The 18,855-nt window shown below is 52.5% G+C and overlaps 1 protein-coding gene across 1 annotated transcript in view; it reads left to right on the forward strand.

The window, feature by feature from the left end:
• The first annotated feature begins 238 nt into the window (after window positions 1-238).
• The window catches only part of NOS1 (nitric oxide synthase 1), a 38,969-nt gene continuing 20,352 nt past the window's right edge, over window positions 239-18,855 (forward strand). The window contains exons 1-7 of the mRNA XM_075167091.1: window positions 239-958; window positions 2,916-2,934; window positions 10,494-10,594; window positions 16,191-16,328; window positions 16,795-16,940; window positions 17,280-17,442; window positions 18,707-18,798. Of these exons, the coding sequence (XP_075023192.1) occupies window positions 239-958; window positions 2,916-2,934; window positions 10,494-10,594; window positions 16,191-16,328; window positions 16,795-16,940; window positions 17,280-17,442; window positions 18,707-18,798 (1,379 nt within the window). The remainder of the gene's footprint in view (window positions 959-2,915; window positions 2,935-10,493; window positions 10,595-16,190; window positions 16,329-16,794; window positions 16,941-17,279; window positions 17,443-18,706; window positions 18,799-18,855) is intronic.

Genomic DNA, 18,855 nt, shown 5'->3' on the forward strand with positions numbered 1-18,855 from the left:
GGTGATACACCCTGCTTTCCCCAGGACATTGCTTTGGGAGAGAGGCAGCAGCGAGCATGCTGCAGAAAGCCAGCCCGCAGCCGAAGCCCAGCGGCGTTTTGCAGTGAGGCCGGTTGCTTAAAAGCCAAAGAGTTGTTCCTTCCCTGCCCCGGCGTGGATAAGCACCTCGGGCAGCAAATTGCCCTGCGCTCAGCGGGTGTCGAGGTCCCGGTCTGCAGGCTCGAAGAGGGGGGCTGCCATGGAAGAGAATGTGTTCAGCGTGCAGCAGATACAGCCCAACGTCATCTCGGTGAGGCTCTTCAAGCGCAAGGTGGGCGGCCTCGGCTTCCTGGTGAAGGAGCGCGTCAGCAAGCCGCCCGTCATCATCTCAGACCTGATCCGGGGAGGGGCTGCAGAGCAGAGTGGCCTCATCCAGGCTGGGGACATCATTTTAGCCGTCAATGGCAGGCCCCTGGTGGACGTGAGCTATGAGACCGCGCTGGAGATACTGAGAAGCATTGCCTCCGAGACCTACGTGGTACTCATCCTGCGGGGCCCCGAGGGCTTCACCACTCACCTGGAGACCACTTTTGCAGGCGACGGGACACCGAAAACCATCCGTGTCACCAGACCTCTCTGCCCGACTCCGAAGGCGGTTGACTTGTCCAACCCAAGCCTGCACAGCAAAGAGCAGCCGCTGCCGGCAGCCAACCGCACCATGGGCTCCCTGTGGACAAAAGAGATCGGGCGGGAGGTGGAGCCGATGGTCCACGTTAACGGCATCGTTACCGGCAGCAAAGGGCAGGACGCTGGGAAGGGGAAGGAGGGTGCTTGTGGTCACCCTTGCCTCAACGGCGGCGTGGAAGACAATGAACTGCTCAAAGAAATCGAGCCCGTCCTGGATCTCCTGAAGAGTAGCAGTAAGGACAGCGATGGAGATGCACCCTCCAAGGTAGAGACAAGAGATATAGAAGTCCAGGTGGACTGGTAGGTCCCTAAATACATTTTTTACATTCGATGAATTGTGTTGGTTTTGGCTACCCAGCGCGGCTAGTTTAGGTGTCGTTGGGCACCTCTCCAAAAATGGCTGCTGTCTCACACAGCAGGATGGAGATGGAGAGGAAGGGATGTAAAAAAAAGGGGTAAGCGGTTGATGAGGGGAGGATAAAAGGAATGAAAAACTGGGAGTAGATGGTGGAAGAAGGGCAGAAAGATGTAAGCGTGGGAAACCGGGGAGACAGCAGGAGTAATGTCTTGTGGAAAGCTGAGCTATGCGACGTGGTGGATTGTGGGCTAGGCCAGGATTTGTTTCTGTTCCATGTTCTCAATCTCATTTGTTTTAAGTTTTAAACAAAATCCTGTCTCAGTTTCCCCACCTGCCAAATCAGATTTAGGGTATTGTCTGTCCTTGCTATTCTGCTTTGGAGCTCTCCCCTTGAAATTTGCTATTGATTAACTGCCGGAGAGGGAGAAGGAAGGTCAGACCGGCAGAGTACGACGCTTCCCAGGAGAAATGAGTTTCAAAACCTTCCGTGCTTTTGGCAGTCAGGCTCTGGCTTTGGGGAGGGGAGAGGGCACCCCCAGTCCAGCTCCAGCTGAAGCCAAGGGGATCTCTGTGCAAGGGCAGTGGGACCTGCCTTGGGTGCTCCTGTCTTTGGGGAAGGGGGGAAATGTTTCCCATCCAGAGCTCAGAAATGGCCATCTCGTGTTGAAATGCAACAGCGGAGCTGCCTGTTCATCCCCTCCGCTCTTTCTAGATCAAGCTAATTATTTCAATGTGCACATGTATGTATAAGAAGGGTGGGGACGTATGGATGCTTGCCCCATTGCCTCTTGAGGAGGGTAAAGTCCCATCAAGCGGGTGGAACGGCTTCATTTCTGATCTCTGCTTCTGCAAGGGGCCTTGTGCGTGGCGTTGCCCTCCTGATCCTCCTCGGCATTTCCCTGAGATGTAGACCATCGCTCCGGAGCCGAAGCAGCTCCCTGTGGCCCTTCATGCTTTGCAAAACGTTGTTGGTAGCTATTTTTTTTATTGTACCAGCTCTCGCCTCCTGGCCATTTCTTAGCAATGATAGGTTGCCTTTTCCTGTTGCCTTTCCCCAAGTCCCCGAACACATTTTAGCAGTGTCAAGTGCCGCAGCAGGTTGTGGCTGCCCTCGGTTATTGACTGGCTGTAAAAGCCAGGAGTCTTTTTCCGGATGATTCGCTGAAGCTGGTGATCTCGGTTCAGTGACAGAGGGATTTGTAACTTCAGGTTCCCTTGCTGCACTTGCTTCCTTAGGGAGGGGAAAAAAATGGTTGGTGTTTTTTTTTTTTTTAATCAGAAAGAAGGAGAGATGAAAGGCAGAGCTGTTGGCTGCGGGTCCCTGCGGTGGGTTCCCTGCCCGGCTCGGCGGCAGAGCCCAGCCTGAGCTCCCGATCGCTCCCATCACAAACCAACACCCACACCGTGTGTTTTCCATCTTCTTTTTTTTATTTTCGGTTGTTTTTGTGCCATCGTTTCTGCTCTCTCCCAAATTGTGCATTTTTTCCGCGGAGGACACAGTTACTCAAAGCCCATTAGGGTGGTCACACTGAGTCAGAGGAAAAAAAATCAGCTCAGCTCGGCGCCGGCGGCGGGTGGCAGCCATCTGGGGAAGAGCGGTGGGACAGGGTGCGCTCGGGGACATCCTTCCCTGCCGTCCCCTCCCGCCACGCACACCCCCAGGTCCTGGCACATTGCTTTTTCATTTGACTGCTTTCAGAAACTGTTGGTTTTGGTCTCTGCTGTGCAATAGGAGGCAATTTAACCCCCTGAGCCCAGCCCTCTCCCTGGAAGGCTGAGGGCTACCTGCCCGGACTTCACATCCTTTAATCCAGCACCAACCCGTCCCTGGGGGAACCTGGTTTAAGCAACCAAAGAATTGAGACCTTGAAGGGGTTGTGCTTGACTACAGGTCCAACAAAATGCACAGGGTTGCTTAAAAATCCCTTCTGTCCCTCTGTTTTGCTAAGACTGCTGCGATGGAGCTGGGGGTCATCGTCTGGTGAAGCCCCCGGAGGGCACAATCCCAAGCATTGGTACAAGGTACAGCCTCACCCTTCAAACCGTCCCCCAGTGTCCCCATCCTGTCCCACCACTGCAAGTTCTCCGGGAAAATTCTGCTCCGGCTGGGGGAAAGGATGAAAAATGTGATTTTTTCTTTGAGGAGTCTCTTCTACTCATAAAGACATTGAAGTGAAACACTTTGAATTCACTTAAACTGAAGGACCTCAAACCAGCAAGAATATTAGTGAAGTGGGTACTTCACCAAAACTCCACTCATTTTATTTTTCAATATCCTTTAAAAAAAATAAATCTATGTAATCTCTGTACCTTGGGACTGAAAATCCGCTTTTCGGTCAAAATTAGTCTCCAATCTTCTGCTTGATGAAAAGCTGCAGCCTCGCTCTTGTGATAGGACTCTGTATGAACGAGAAGACCTGGGCTTGAGCAGAGAAGTGGGAAAGGAGATATACTGCAGGGAAAACTTGTCGAGAGCTGCTCTGCAGGGTAAAGGGCATTTCTCAGCCGCCTGTCTTCCCACTCCTGCGACGTGCTGGAGATGATTCATCTCCTCTGCTTGGTCTCAGACAGAGCGGGGGCATCGTGAAGGTCTTCTACAGTAAGAGTTTTCTTGGTCCATAAGAGAAGTGCAGAAAGGTCAGGGAGCGATGGGGAGCGGATAACCGTGGAGACTGTGTTGGGCGATGCTAAAGAAATGCCCAGAAAAATAAGCACGCTTTATGAGATTGATGCAGCTCTAACGCTGTAGGCTGTGACTTCTCCGGGCTTGGGGGGGAGCAAGCAAAGCTGGCGTTAGTCAAAACAGGAATAGAGCTCTACCAAGAGACCAGGAGGGTGCAAAACCTCACTCAGGGTTAAGCTCGACACCTACAGCGTGGACCATCGATCCAGCTGGAGATGCTGGTCTCGGGACCAATCCTGTTCTGTCTCCGTCTTCGCCTGGTGCTGACCTTCACAGCCTGCAGCACTTTGTTAAAGCCGGTCCGGCTCACAGAGCTGTGACAGCTTTCCTAGGGCAGAAAGAGATGGTACAAGTTTGAGGTTATCCACAAGGAGCCAAACACGTCTTGTTCAAGGTGGGCTTTGCCAAAAGCGATTCAAATTACACCTGATGCTTGGGGCTTCCAGCCCATGTCTCTACTGTTGCTTGCAAGGAAAACTGAAAACTGTTACGTACGCATTGGGAAAAAATATCAGTTCATCTCCATCCCTTGCACCCGTGGTCTGCGCTCCCCAGGGGAGTTGCCCCTGCAATGATCTGGCTTTTGCTCCCTGCTGATTTCCAGCTGTGAGGTGCCCCGGGTCCGCGGTGCGTGCCCGTGGAATGGGCTGCGACCACGGCTGAATGGCTGCTACTTGGCTCAAGCCATCTGCGATGAAGCTGATCATAAAACAGAGCATGGAAGTGGGGCGCAAGGTATGATGAGAGCTGGCATTTCTGCCATGAGGCTCACCGTGGGCTAGAAAACAAAAATAGAGTTTGATTCACTCTCTGCCAGCTAACCTAGGTCTGTTTTTCCCTCTGAGCTCTAGCGAGATTGTCATGTCCCATCTTCCCTGCTCTCCCCCCCCCACCGAGTTGCCAGTATTTATTTTTCTTCTCAGGTCTATTCCATAACATGAACAGCATGATGGAAACATGGCAGTTTTGGTCCAAAAAGCGGCATCAGCAGCCCTGAGAGGGAGAAGTGTGCTGAGAGCAGGAATTCTGTTTATGAAGGGTTTCAAGGTTTCAGGCTCCATCCTGCATTGGAACAAACCCCGTAATTTTGCAGTTCTCGAAGAGAAAATTCTCTTCCTCCCACCTCCTTCGCCGCCGCCAAAATCTCTTTGTGTTGCTCAAAACATTTCATTTGCATTTCTGATGTCTTCATTATTCTGTACTTGGACATGAAACTTTAAAACCTCTGAAATGAAAAGGTTGCCTGAAACTATCATGTTATTGCCATTCTGCAAAATGGTGAAGTAGGAAGCCTTGGCAGTGAATAACCCTCCCCTTCTCCCGTGGCAGATTCTTCTTCCTCGTCACTCTGACTACATCAGTCTAATCCAGAGAGTCATTTTGTGCCTGCAAATAACATATTCCACCCGAATATAGCCCCGCGGAGCCCTCTCGGACCATTCTCCAAAGCACCTTTCAGCCCCCTGTACTAGTGCTGCTTCTTGCATCCCCTGGGATGGCCGCTCTCCTTGTACGTGGTCCCAGCAGACAAACCCATGGTCCACGTGTGAGCCTGTGGTCTCCCGGCAGACTGAACCACGTTTGGCCTCCAAATAAGATGCTGAGGCTGGAATCTGCCGGCTGCTCTTTGGGCACGGCTGGGAAGGGACGAGTGCGGCAGTTGCAGGTTGTATCTGACGCTGGCTGAATCTCGAACGATGCCGGTGGGACTTTGGGATCACTTGGATCTCTTCCCAGGTCTTTATCTGTCAATGCCTAAACGGCATTTACCAGCCTCGTATTTCATAGGTCTCTCTCCGAAGCCGCTCTGTGCAGCTTGCTCGGCTCATTAGTCCCTAATCCCAGCAACGCTCTGACCTTCTGAGGGTGCAAGACCTTCTTCAAGCCATGCCGCATGCTTGTCGGTGAGGCTTTTGTCCTCTTCCTTCAGTGCTGTTCAAGCTCCCCTTTCTCATTTAGGAAGTGGTTTCTTGCTTTGAGCGTTCTGCAATCACCTGCTCCGGGCACGCTGGCCCCGCTGCCTCTCCGGGGAGCGCATCCCACCTTTTGGAGTTATTCCTTCTGCTTCCAACATTCCCGCTTCCTTCCCGAGCTCTGCTCCATCCTCTGCACCCTACAAATTCCAGATCCTGCCCGATCCCTTCTCCTGCCTCTCCCCCAAACGCGTGCTGTTGTGCCAGACCTTGCCTTACCCCTCGAGGTGAGGGGTCTGCAGCCAGCACGTTTTCCAGCGTTGCAGCCTCGGAGCTGCCCCAGGGGTAGGATAGCAAGGACATATTAACTTCTGAGGGTGCAATGCCCTCTGGAGTGTGGTTTTCCATGGGGCAAAAGAAAGGTGAGGCAAAAGCCGTTGATCCCGGCCTCTAGCACTGGAAGGAGGAGCAATGCGCAGAGGAGCCTTGCCGCCGTCCCCAGGGACGCACCAGGAGAGAGGAAGAAAGTAAAAAGACAGTATTTCTTTCCCGCAGCTCAGAGCAATCGAGGTGTGCACGTGTGAGCTTCCCACGCAGGTCCCAAGCGCCAGCATGGGCTTTTCAGCTGCCGGGACAAGGGCCTGGAAGGAGTCCATCCCCCGCAGTCGCGCGGCGCGCTGCTGTCGGCATCACGGCACGAGAGCCATCATCGGGAGCGTGGGCATCCGCGTCCTTATCGGTTCATCCAAATTGGCCCCTGGGGATTGCAGCAGCTAGTGGTACCTCTCATCTCTGCCTGCGAAATCAGAGAGATCCTTCTGCCAAGCAAATTCAAAGGAGCAAAGTGACAAACTTTCCTTTTTTTTTTTTTCTTATTTCTTTTTGGAAAAGCTTTGGAGAAATTTCTCAAAGGGCTGTCTCAGCAACTTCCCTTCTGTTTCATCACTCTGAGCACTGCAACATCATCAAATTAGTCAAAAGAAAACAGTGGTGCCTCTCATTTCTCCAAACAGCCAGATGCTCTTCCCGAGGTGAGGCAGCATCCGAGGCTCTGCCTTTGCACCAGTGGGGGAGGGCAGGATTCCTCTTTCTTTTTTTAAGTAACAAATTTTGCTTTCAGAACAAAAGACGACCTCAAACGGGGTCCCTTCCCAAAAACCTGCTTTGGATCCAAGAGATCTTGCTAATAGTATTTAATAGATCTGGCAGCGGGACCCGGTCAGAGAGGGATCTCTGGATCCGGGATCTGGCCTTTGGGATTGTTCAGCCAATCGAGTGCCTCCGAGGACAGATCTTCAGCATTGCTTCCAGTTCTTCAAAGACTCTAAAGTGGCAATTTTCAAAATCCTGTTCAATGCCCCAAAGCGCCCAGGTCGGGTCTGACGGTGAGTCGTGAGGGTTTCTCCATCGGGAGCCGAGGGCGAGCCCCCCTTTCCCCCGTGTGGCTGCGGACAGGGCTGCTCCCACGGCAGCTCCCTGAGGTGCCCAACCTGGCTGCCTCGAAACACCCCTCGGGGGAACTGCGCCTCCCCATCGCCCACCGGGAACCCGTGAGAACGGCCCTTTGGGCTCTCCTGTCGATAGAGGGCTTTGGGAAACACTATCTGGAGGCTGAGCTCGGGCATGGTGCTTTGGCCATCCTGCCCGTCTCCCTGAGCGTGAGTGGCGTCCTCGCGTGAACATGGCAGGTCACCCCGCGTCTCTGCTGGTGGCTGGGGAGGCCAAGTCAAGAGAGGAAAATTACTGACCCATAAGACCCTGTCCCTGCCTGAGCTTGCAAACAAAGCAGTTACAAAAAATGGGCAGGAAATATTTGTAAAATGAAGCAATTGATTTTTTTTTTTTAAATTTTTCTTCCCCCATCTGGGGGAGGCTGTGGCTGCTCTGAACGGGTTTTTCTCTCCCTGTCTGCTTCTGGGCAGCCTCATCCAGGAGAGGTCTGTGCTAGCTCAGCGCAGGGGCACGCAGCCGCAGTCCTGCGAGGGACGGACCTCCTCGCCCGACACCGAGCAGACTGCAGCACAACCCCAGCGCGGAGGCAAGAGATACAACCATGAGCTTAGACTAATGGCTTTGCTGCAGCTTCGCTTGACTGGGCTTTTATAGCAGAGACTAAGGGTGAGGGCAGCACCTCGCTGCCTTGTTCACGCAGCCGTAAGCCCATCAAGAATAGCAACACGTAACCCGTTTCTTCCCCAGTTGCAAACATGCAATGGGATGTGGAGCATTTGCTCCTGAGCATCCAACCCCTAATGCCCACCTGGACTTCACTGTTCCTCAGGACGGTGCAGCTCGCTGTCGGGGTGATGCTCGAGGCCGGTGAATGGGAGCAGGGCCCTGCTCCAGCCATACTTGTAACACACAAAGTAGCCAACTACAGCGATGACTTAATTCAAGCACCTGGTCTTTTTCTGTGCCGTTGGCACAGGTACCAACATTTATGGCTTTGCTGGTGTGCAGACAACGAGATTACGCGTGCAGCCTGCCGGCCGAGACCTCTGGCTGCTGCTGCCGATTGATGGATTCCTCTCCGAGGTTCCCTCGTGCCGGCAGACGCCCATTTAGACAGGCTTGCAAACACCTTCCTGGAAACAGCGGGTCGTGCCAGGCGCCTGCAGGCGTATGCTCAGTGTCATTTTGGAGGTGCCTGTGGGATATCTGGCACGCTGGGGTCTGTCTGGCCAAGCCTCTCCTGTCTGCATAGAGGCAAAGTCTGTGCCCCTGGAGAGGCACCGTGATCCCCCAGGAGGCAGGTTCCCTCTGCTAAGTCCCAGGCACCAGTAAAGCCAAGGGATTTCTTCTATCGCCTTATGGATTTAGTGCTTGTGCCTTCATTTTGGGCCAGTTATGGGGAGCAGCATGTTGGGGCTCATCAGCTACAAGAGATGGCTCGTGTATGCCCATCGTTTCACGTGCCCAGTGGCTCTGTGTTGACCTGCCTCCACTCTCCCTGATACAATGGGGCTCAGGGCAAGAGGGCAGGGATGGGCAGCCATGGAAATGAGTATTCTCCGGGAGGGTTAATAGCTGGCCCTGACTTAGGGGGAAGAGCCAGATTTGCTGAATTTTCATCCTGCTACTTCCCTGTCTCGCTGCTGGGAATTCTCTAGATGGAGGTAGGCTGGACATGTCAAGAGACCCTGAGCTTCCCCTTTGGATGGGCTGGTAGAGGGCAGAGTGGGTACTGTATGGTTCATGGTTGTCCCCAGCCCTGGGACCTGCGTGGCCACTGGGTGCTCCCGGCAGCGCCACCGCTGTGTAGCAGAGATCCGGGACCTGTTGTCTTTGGCTGCGGCTGTGTGGTGCGGCGGGTGGGGTTTCTTGTGTTTTATCTGCTTGAAACCCTTTCCCGTACTCGTAGGAGCCAAGTCACAAAAGAACAGCTTTCTTTTCCTGGGGAGGCACAGAAAACGCAGTAAAAACTGCCCTTATGGCACCTGTACATTCTCGCTTGCACCAACCTGGCCACTTTCACCCTAAGGCAGCCAACGTTTGGAAGGTGTCCAGGAGCCTACTGTAATATTTTGGCAGCTGAACATTGCTCTGTGAAGGCAGAAAAATTACAGAAGACTTAGAGCACAGGGAGATCATCTTTAAGTGAAGTATTTTCCTTAAGCTGTACCTAAAGATAAAGCTGGGGGGCAAGGAGGAATTTGTTTGTACGTACGTGTCTTCCCGAGACGGCATCAAGAGCACCGCGTTAGTGTGAATTATGTCCTGAGTGTGAGTGTCCTACTTTGATTGGTGCCCAAAGCCCGCTGTCGTTAATGGGAAGGCTCATTACTGACTTTAGTGGGCATCTGGAAGACTTTTAAGAACTGACAGCAGGAGCAAAACAATTGCCAGAGCGCATTACCTCGATGGCCTGTTGAGCAAGGGCGGAGGCAACGTGGCTGCGAGCCGCGGGGCTGTGCCCGTCCTGGCCCGTGGCCCCGTGCAGCCCAACCCATGGAGCTCCTTCCCTGTGTGGCCTCACCAGGGCAGTCGGTGCCTTCGGTGCGGACGCCGCAGCCTGCCTTCTCTGAATAGCACTAAACCCCATTTGTTTTTCTCCTTCGTGAGGGCTCATATGGCAGTGGTTTTCCATCACCTGCTTGGATGGCATTTAACAGCCTCACCGACACCCCGCGGTACGTTCCCCAGGCAAAACGTGCGCGGTAGGCTGTGTGCACCCTGAGTTACACCAGTGTCGCTGCGCAGGCCAGGGCAGCCAGCGCTGGGGACGTCCTCAGTCCCCCAGCCTTACCAACATCCCCAGCTCCATGGAGGCAATCCGTCACTTTGCTTGAGTCAAATCGCTTGCACTCGCCGGCATTTGCAGCATCTGTAAAGGTCAGGAAGAGGAGAGAGAGCTGTCTCTCCCTCCTGGGAGCCACCTATTTTTTCTTGGGTTTTTTTCCTCTCCTCTGCTCATAAACACCAAGCTGCTCGGCAAACCCGGCTGGTTTTGCTATGAGGTTTTGCTATGAGGTTTTGCAGCTGGAAATATGTGCGGCTCTCCTTTCCCCAGCTCCGTGCTTGCTTTCACAGGGCTCCAGCTTGGCTTTTGGGATGCAGAGGGTCTGGCGTGTAACCCCGCTAGAGCCAGTAGCAGGGCAGGGGCTTCCTGTTGTTTTGCAGGCACTGCGCTCACCCGCGCGGCGAAATTTCTATTGTGTTTGGGTTGCCCTCGCCGCCGTGATTCATCGCCTCGGCCGAGGCAGAGCATTTCCTCCCCTCCCGCAGGGCGATGCACGGGTTTTCGCTCCTGTGGGAAGCAGATGGAGCAGGTCCTGGAGCCATCGGTCCCAGCACCCAGCCGCCCTCCAGCCCGCTGACCCAAATGGTTTTTAACCCTTCAGTTTCAGGGAAGGGGAAAACAAGCCACAGAAAGCCTTACCAGCTCGGATGGAGAATGACCGTGTCTTTGGTGACCTGTGGGGGAAGAGCAACGTGCCCGTGGTCCTGAACAACCCCTACTCTGAAGCGGAGCAGGTAAGAGCCCATGACTCGTGCTGCTTTGGGTGGAAAGGGGGTTTGGGGATACACAATCCATCCTGGTGGGCTCTCACACTACACAGAACTTGCAAGGACTACATGCACCACCCTGAAGACCTTTGATCCCAAGAGCTGGAGTTGATGGGGCATAGAGCCCATTTGGTCCAGAAGTCAAATGCCCTGTGGTTTGGGCAGGGTATAGGTCACTGGAGAACGACAGTCTTCATCCATGGGGCCAGAGTAGGACGGGAGCGCAGCCAGAGACCAGGACTCTGAAACCTCCCTCAGGACTGTCATCCCTTTTTATGGCAAAAAGCCGAGTTGCATTGTTAAAGTCGTTTTGATTCATGTGATGGTAATTCAATAGAGCACTTCAGATAATATGTTGTACGGTGCCTTTTCATCTCCTCACACTCCACGGACATAAATTCTCAGGCTTCCTTGCCAAAAGTGGATTAACTCCACGTTTGTAGCAAAGCCAGAGACGTAAGGCAGACCCTGCCAGGCCAGAAAGATCACCTCGGGGGAAACACGACGTGCGTGAGCACTGCCAAGCCTGTTCAGGCAACTGTGTCTCCCTGATGGGATTAACCAGCAGCGGGGCAGGACACGGGGGACCAGTCTGGGGACCATTTAGTCTCCTTGCCCCACCATATTTCTCAGGGTGACATAGTAAGGACTGTTTTCCAAGAGAGGGGAGAAAAGTGATTTAGTGGTCACATGAAGACTTCCGAGAAAATCAGTATTTCCTCAGCTCAGGAATGTCCTCAGCAGATACCTCGGGCTGATGCCTCTTGCCAGCTCCAACGAGCTGCAACGCAACGCTCCTCGCCGATGTGCCACGTGCAGGCCACCACAGGGTGGGTGTCACTCATGGTGTGGTTGACACCGAGATGTTGAGCCTGGCCTTGATACCCAGCAGTGTCCAGCAGCACCTCCCAGGCCATGGCTCTGCCAGTGGAGGTTTTCCCATTGCATGGGCATTTTGCAAGATGCAAAGCCAGAAGCAGGGGGTGAGGTCACATGAGGTGACATGGTCCCTTCATGCCCATGGAGGTGACGTGGTCTTGGCTGCAGTGGTTTAACTCTGCCCATGCCTTCACTCCCCCGTGCCGCTGTTCCTCCTGGGACTCCTGAGCAGAATGATGTTCACGTGCACTTTTGCAGCACGCACAGTGTCAGAAGCTCATGGGACATGCGAGACCCGCTCTGCGGGGGCTGATGCACGTGCAGGGCGGCTGAGATACTCCTGCCCATGCCAGACTTGCTGCATGGTTTTAACCAACCTGGTTGGGTGCTTAGACACAGTTGGGAGCGATTTCCATCCTCCCATTGCCTGCCTGCAGCTCAGGATTGCTCCCAGCTCTCCCAGCAGCACAGACAACCTTACAGCGGGTATCATCCTACATCGGCACACACAAATGGGTGCATCCAAGAGCTGCAACACACTTGTTCAGCCGCTGGAGAGATATCCCTGGGCAGCCCCGTGTCCCGCTGCGTGGTTAATGCACTGTGGCAGGTATCACGAGCCCGCCTCGCCCAAGGACAGGTCACTGCTCTGGTCCCTTTGCCGCCGCTCTGGAAAGACACCGTCCTTCTGCCTCCTTTACTAAGCTCCTTGCATGTACGTGTCTGTTACTATAAGCACTTTATAACCTTCTTTGTTCAGAGCTTAATTTCTCTCCATATTAGGGCTGCCAAAACCCCCAGTCTTAAGCTGCTTATTAAACTCTTTAATATTTTTTTTCACTAAATGTGCAGCTTGCTTTTTATCCTTCTTATCCCCAAATCAGTATCCCTGCTCTTCTGGAGGCAGTTTGGTTTTTCCCCCGTGCTCCCTGCAGCCGTTCCCCCGGGCTGCATGTGGTCAAGGCAACTGAACTTCTTGCTAGCTGCAATAAATACTGTTAACACCGGGGCAAGTCAAGCCAAGTGTGAGCTTTTTATACACGTTGTTCTTTGAAGCAGGATTTGGTGGATTCGCTTGGCCAGGTGGGGAATGCTCACTGAGGCTCGTAATAAGGTGTTGAAAGGCCTGTTGGGCATCGATCCCTATCCCTCTTTTTTTTGCAAAATCACGCAGTGTGTTTTGCTTGTTTCCCAGGAGCCCAGTCCCCCTGGCCCTAAACCTGACTGACGGAAAGATGCTGTGACTGCACCAGCCCAGGTCCTGCATGAGCCGTATTTCAGTCCATACAGATTGATTTCTTAGGAGCTCCAGGGTAACCGGGGGGGGTGTGTGTTCATGTAGCTAGCAGGGCAAGGGAGTCATATCAGCCCCACGCTTGTAAGGATGATTTACAGCTTTATAAAAGCGAAAAACACACTTTCAGCTAGCGGGGTTGATGCAGTCTGGAAGGAAATGTCAGCATGCCAATATATCTATGACCTGGGCTAATGCTGCAGACCTCGTCCTCCTATAGTCAATGCATTTCAGCAGGGCAATATATGCCATTGTCGCGGGGACTCCTGAAGCCCAGCTGGGATGCAGGAGGAAGGCTGAGGACCTGTAGAGCCCACTCGGGTCTGCGAAAAGGGAGATGCTCCCTGCCGTTCTGGCCCCAAGAAGCGCCCGGGGCTGGGTGTATTTCTCCCCTGCGTCTGTAAGAGCTGCAGACAGCTTGCAAGCTGCGTGCTGACGATAAGTGCCAACACGCTCCCTTGTAAAAGATGTTTGCATAATGCATGTGCGCCCCGACTGCTACGTTAGTCTCTCCGTTTGTCCCACTCTTGAGTCACTAATATCACAGCTGCCTAATTAAAACGTGAAAGGATCTCACACAACTCCCTGACAGAACCAGGGGTAATATTTGGCTTCAGCTTTGCCATGCAGGGAAGGCGTACGCACACACACACACACACAGCTCTTTCCCAGTCTCTTTTGGGTGTTGCTCTCTCCACAGCTGCTCTGCGATGTGGTTGCCAGACCTGGCACCTCTCCTTCTTGTAGGTGGTGTTGCCTCGGCTGCTCCAGCCCGGCTGGCGTCCCAGGGATTCGGCATGCCTCTGCACCGTGGCCCTCTCTCAGCAACGATCCAAACTTTTCCTGCAGGGAAAAGATGAAAAAGGAAAGGGAGCAGCTTTGAGAGAGGTTCCAGGTAGAACATCTGTCCGCAGATGTGGAGTAGCTGATGTCCACCAGCTTGGACCATGAGCTTGCTCGCTCCAAGGATGGGGTCGATGCCCATATCACGCTCTTGGGCCATACCTGCTCTAGCAAGCTGTTGTTTAACAGCACACCTCCCAGGCTGCACTGAAGCCCTGTCAGCAAATCAAAACTAACTCAGAATAAAAAGTGGTGCTGGATACAACCAACGCTTTCTGCTCGGTACTTCTAATTTCTGTCTGGCAGGTGGAGGTACGGGAGAGCATTGGTTTTGTTTGCATTTTGGAGCAGCAGTTTTCAGCTAGGTTTTATCAATCTCATAGAGCTGCTCTGAGCGATCACGCTCCGAAGGAAGGTGGCAGATTATCCCCCTTGGTCCTAAGGGTGGCCCAGGTTGGTTCAAAGAGCACAGTATGCTGTTAGTGGCTCAGGAATGGTTTAATTCTCTTGGAAGAGTAAAACAAGCAGAAAAAAATGACCAGGAACCACCACTGCTATAATTCAGGTCAGATTCCCCAAAACTGAAAAAAAATGAGCTTAAAAATAGTGCTTTTCCAGGACTATATTTAGGAGGTTCTTTTTATTTACTACTGGCTTTGAGCTCTGTATGAAGTCTTACATTTGTTTTCTGCAGCATTGAAAGGGGAAACTGAGATCCACAGTGTGGTCATCTGGCTTCAGGGGCTGGGACTTCAAAATGCTTCTTGGGAAGATCACAGGATTTGTGACACGAGGAATGTCACAGAGACCCGTGACAGCATAGCCTGAGGGCGTGCAGAGAGCGGCTTTCGGAAACCGCGAGGACCAAAGAGGGTCCTACCGAAGGGTCAGTTTGTAAAGCTCTCCCCCTCCATCCTCTGTCTCTTGCTCCCAGCATATGCTTTCAGTGCATGGCATTACACTGTGAGCCTCAGGCAGTCTGACAGCAAAATCCCTGTTTTCCAGGGAAAAAAAGTGTGGAGCATATGGTAAAAACAAGGACTGGACAAAAAATACGGCCAACATTGCCACCAGGGCAATGCCGTGGTGTCTGCTCAGCCCAGGCATCAGTCTCGCAATCAGTCGGGCGTCAATCTCTGTCTGCTTCGGAAAAGCAGAGCAATCCTCTGTCCGGCAAAGTAAGGACAAGTGAGAACTGGAGCCTCATCCAGTTTTGTCATCCTTGTGGCCCCTGTTTCTTTCCCTTCTGGGTTTGCTCATCAGCAAAAGTGCCTGTTCTGAAACAAGAGCTTCTTCCACCGCGTGCTGGCTCTTCTTCAGTGGGTCCTTCAGGCTGTAATGCTGGACCTGTACTATTGCTGCTAGTCCATGAGCTGCAGCCGTGACAGGAGCCCAGCACCACCCAAAAGGAGGGTGAGACTCTGCACAGCTCTGCTGAAGGCATGCCGTCTTTAAAAAAAAACCACTTGCAGATGGATTAGAAAGGCATACAAGCTACAGGATTCATGCAGGAAGGCTACATCAAAACTCGGTCCAAGCCCCGATCTACTTTGCAGAGAAGCAAGCCTTTAAGCGGTGCCAAATATAAGCAGGTTTTGACAGGACGCGCTGGTGTGGGATCAGGTCTCCCCTTGAAACCTGCAGCAACACCGCTGCGGTTGCAGCGACTGAATGACACCCTGCTAGAAGATCTGATTCCTAGAAGAAACGTCTCTACTTTCCAGGGCCACTGCGGATCTCACTGTCCCATGATACGCTGGCAGACACTGATTGCTCTTCAAAATTTTAAGTGCTTGGGGCAAATAAGGGTCACGGTAGAAATACTAGATATTATCGGTGAAAATTTGTGCAAATACAAGCAGTTGCAGCCAGCTCTTCTCGTTACCAGCTCTCTGCTGGCTGAGGTTCTTCCTTCTGTTGGCGTATAACTCAAGATGTGCTGGATGAGCACACCCTGACGCAGACTATCAGGGAGGTCTGGAGATTCAGAGCTGAGACTGAAGTAATCCAACTATGGATAATTCAGCAGCCCTCCCGCTTGCATAATTTATCCATCCTTATTCCTACGATCTTCCAGTATTGATATCAAAGGAGATGTGCCTTTGGCTTGCTCGGAGGACTGATCGGCTGTTAGCTCTATCTCACAGTGCTCGTATTAGTGAGGCAGAGCTTGGCACGTGTAAAACCTGAGCAGGTGATGCTCCTTAAAACGAAACATCTAATATATTTGAGAGAGGTAAGTCTTCCACTGGGAAACTTGAACACAACATTCTCCCAAGTCACTTCTGTCTCTGTTTTTTAACTCCTTTTCTACAGGTTTGGCTGTTATGTAAACAGAGATGACTTCTCAATTGCATTGAGAGTTGGTTGCTCCATTGTAGGATCCCAAATGCTGCCAATATTTGGATCCTATACCTTGTCTCACTGTATTATCACTAGGATTTAAGCACAAGCATCCACGAATACAAGATGTTACTTCTTGTTGTGGCCTTTTTCCTGTATTGTTGATGAATACTAACCTTGTGCCTGGTCTTCACTGTTGTCCAGCCACCGCCATCCGGGCGGCAGTCCCCAACTAAGAACACAGTGAATGGAAGTCCTTCCAAATGCCCGCGGTTTGTCAAAATCAAGAACTGGGAGACAGGCTCCGTGCTTCACGACACTCTGCACCTCAAGACAGCGATGGTGAGTAGAGTTGATAGGACTGGCCAAAAGTTGTCCGCGCATAATTGAGTGGATCACAGTGTTTCCAAGATGGCTTTACCTGGAAATGCAGAACTGGATGAATTCAGGCCAGTCTTCTTGTCTCCGGTGGTGTCTGAATTTCAAACCTCTGGTGCAATAAGCTGGGTGAGAGGGAAGCCCATCTGGGATAAATGAGGAAAAGCATATGACTTTATGCCAAGCTGGGGCAAGAATCTAGTGAGCCCCAAATTGTCTGCATTGGGTGGGACAGGAGATGACTGCACATGCTTGAGCTGTCTTACACAACGTAACTGATGATAGGTGCGAAAATAAGCTGGAAATGTCCCTGTTTGTCAAAGATGCCACCAACTTCTGCGTAGCTTCTGTTGATTTCCCCCAGCACAGCTCACGTAACCAAAAATGCTGCGATAACCCAAGACACGCTTGTTTCCTTCTGTCTCACCAGGCCACCGCATGCACCGAGCAGATCTGCATGGGCTCAGTAATGACCCCTAGCCAGCACGTCCGCAAGTCAGAAGATACCAGGACAAAAGAGGAGGTGCTCCTCTTGGCTAAGGACTTCATTGACCAGTACTACTCCTCCATAAAGAGGTAAGTATTGGCCGGAGAAGGTCACAGGCCCTGGCTGCTGCTTATGCTGAGATGTCACATATGATCTGATCTTTCACACTTGTGAGACCGCGGTGCTCCACCTTCAGCTGCTTCTTCAGGGGAGCTTCATTCCTAGCTTGTTGTGTGCCTCTGTGCAAATTACTGACCTCTCCCATTTGCCCTTGGTGATCTGTTATGTGAAAGCACACACACGTGGGCGTATATGTGCACGCATGTGCTTAAGAAAGAACGAACTCGTGCCCAGGTGGAGAGCAGCAGGATTCCCCGCCCTCCACCCGGGTTGGTGACTGCCATCTCCTCCATTCCCACCATGTGCAGATCGGGCTCCAAGGCCCACATGGAAAGGCTGGAGGAAGTGACCAAGGAGATTGAAGCCACTGACACCTACCAGCTGCGGGACACAGAGCTGATCTATGGAGCCAAGCATGCCTGGAGAAATGCAGCCCGCTGTGTGGGCAGGATTCAGTGGTCCAAGCTGCAGGTGAGCATCAGCACAGCTGGAGACAGCTGGCAGGTTGCCTGCCAAAGGATGCGCTGGAGTTCTGGAGGGGCAAAAGTTGCCCTTCAAATACCCAGGGAAGCGGAGCACAGGTACAGTTGGGGGTGTTCAGCACACAGCAGCTACGCTCTCCTTGATGGCTTTGGGGACGCACAGCCTGGGAAGTCAGCAGGAGCTGGAAAAGCACCTGTGGGGTAGGTGTAACCGAAATGTCTGTCTGAAACAGGGCCAACTGGAAGCTGGTGCTCTAGAGAAGATTTTCCAAAATCAGATACTGCTCCGATATCCTACATGCTGCTTCCAAAACTATTGCTCTGCCTGAAGAGAGGCAGAGGACACACTCATCCTTGGTAGGGAGATGCTATGGCAGGAGAAGATTTGGCTGAGTGCCCTTTTGACTAGCTGGAAGTGTAGGGTAGGATCTGCATTAGTTATCTCTAGTGGAATCCCCTGGCACGGAGATGACGTCTCCCTCTGTAACCTGGAGCACAGCTCAAGTGCTGCTGAGCAGTTCTTGTGGCTGCTTCACACAGGATATAGGCACTGCCTGGGGCCGGGAGGCTGGGCCTCCTTCACCCCCAGCTCAGCCTTCACCTCTTCTCTTCCACTGTTTCTTTTGGCATATCTGAACCTTGGGAGGAGCCGTTTCTGCAAGAAGTTGTCTTCAAGCCTCCTGTTGACCCTCTTTCCCGGTTTCCCCATCCTTTTGTAGATGCCCCATCCCTGGAAACATTCAAGGTCAGGTTGGACGGGGCTCTAAGCAACCTGATCTAGTTGCAGATGTCCCTGCTCATGGCAGGGGGGTTGGACTGGATGACCTTTAAAGGTCCCTTCCAACCCAAACCATTTGCTGATTCTATGATTCCCCATCCTCTCAGTGGATCTCAGGCCTGACTGATACCTGTCCTGTTTCAGCTTTGAGTCTTGATCTACAAGAGACAAAGAACAGAAACCAAAACTGTTGGTGGATAAGCCAGGAACAGCAGCAGGTTGAGAGCACTGGATTGAGGAGGTTTTTGCCTGAGCAGCAGATGACTCACCTCTCCAAAGCAGAAGGGGCAGCTGGATCAGACATCCACGTGTTGTAAAGGCAGGGAACACATCATTATGGAGCTTTAGATACCTCACAAGTCACGGTGGCCTCTAGGGCTTCCCCTGTGCTGTGTTTCTTGCTTGTTTTTGCTTGGTTCTGCCCTAGGAGTTGGAGCATCCTGTAGCATCACAACAATTGCTTCCGCTGTTTCAGGTGTTTGATGCCCGGGACTGCACCACAGCCCATGGGATGTTCAATTATATCTGCAACCACATCAAATACGCCACCAACAAAGGGAACCTCAGGTGAGCCACCACGGAGTCACCAGGGTTTATATCCGAAGGGCTCTGGATGTGTGTCAA

The sequence above is a fragment of the Calonectris borealis genome, chromosome 18, assembly GCF_964195595.1.
Source record: "Calonectris borealis chromosome 18, bCalBor7.hap1.2, whole genome shotgun sequence".
NCBI lineage: Eukaryota > Metazoa > Chordata > Aves > Procellariiformes > Procellariidae > Calonectris > Calonectris borealis.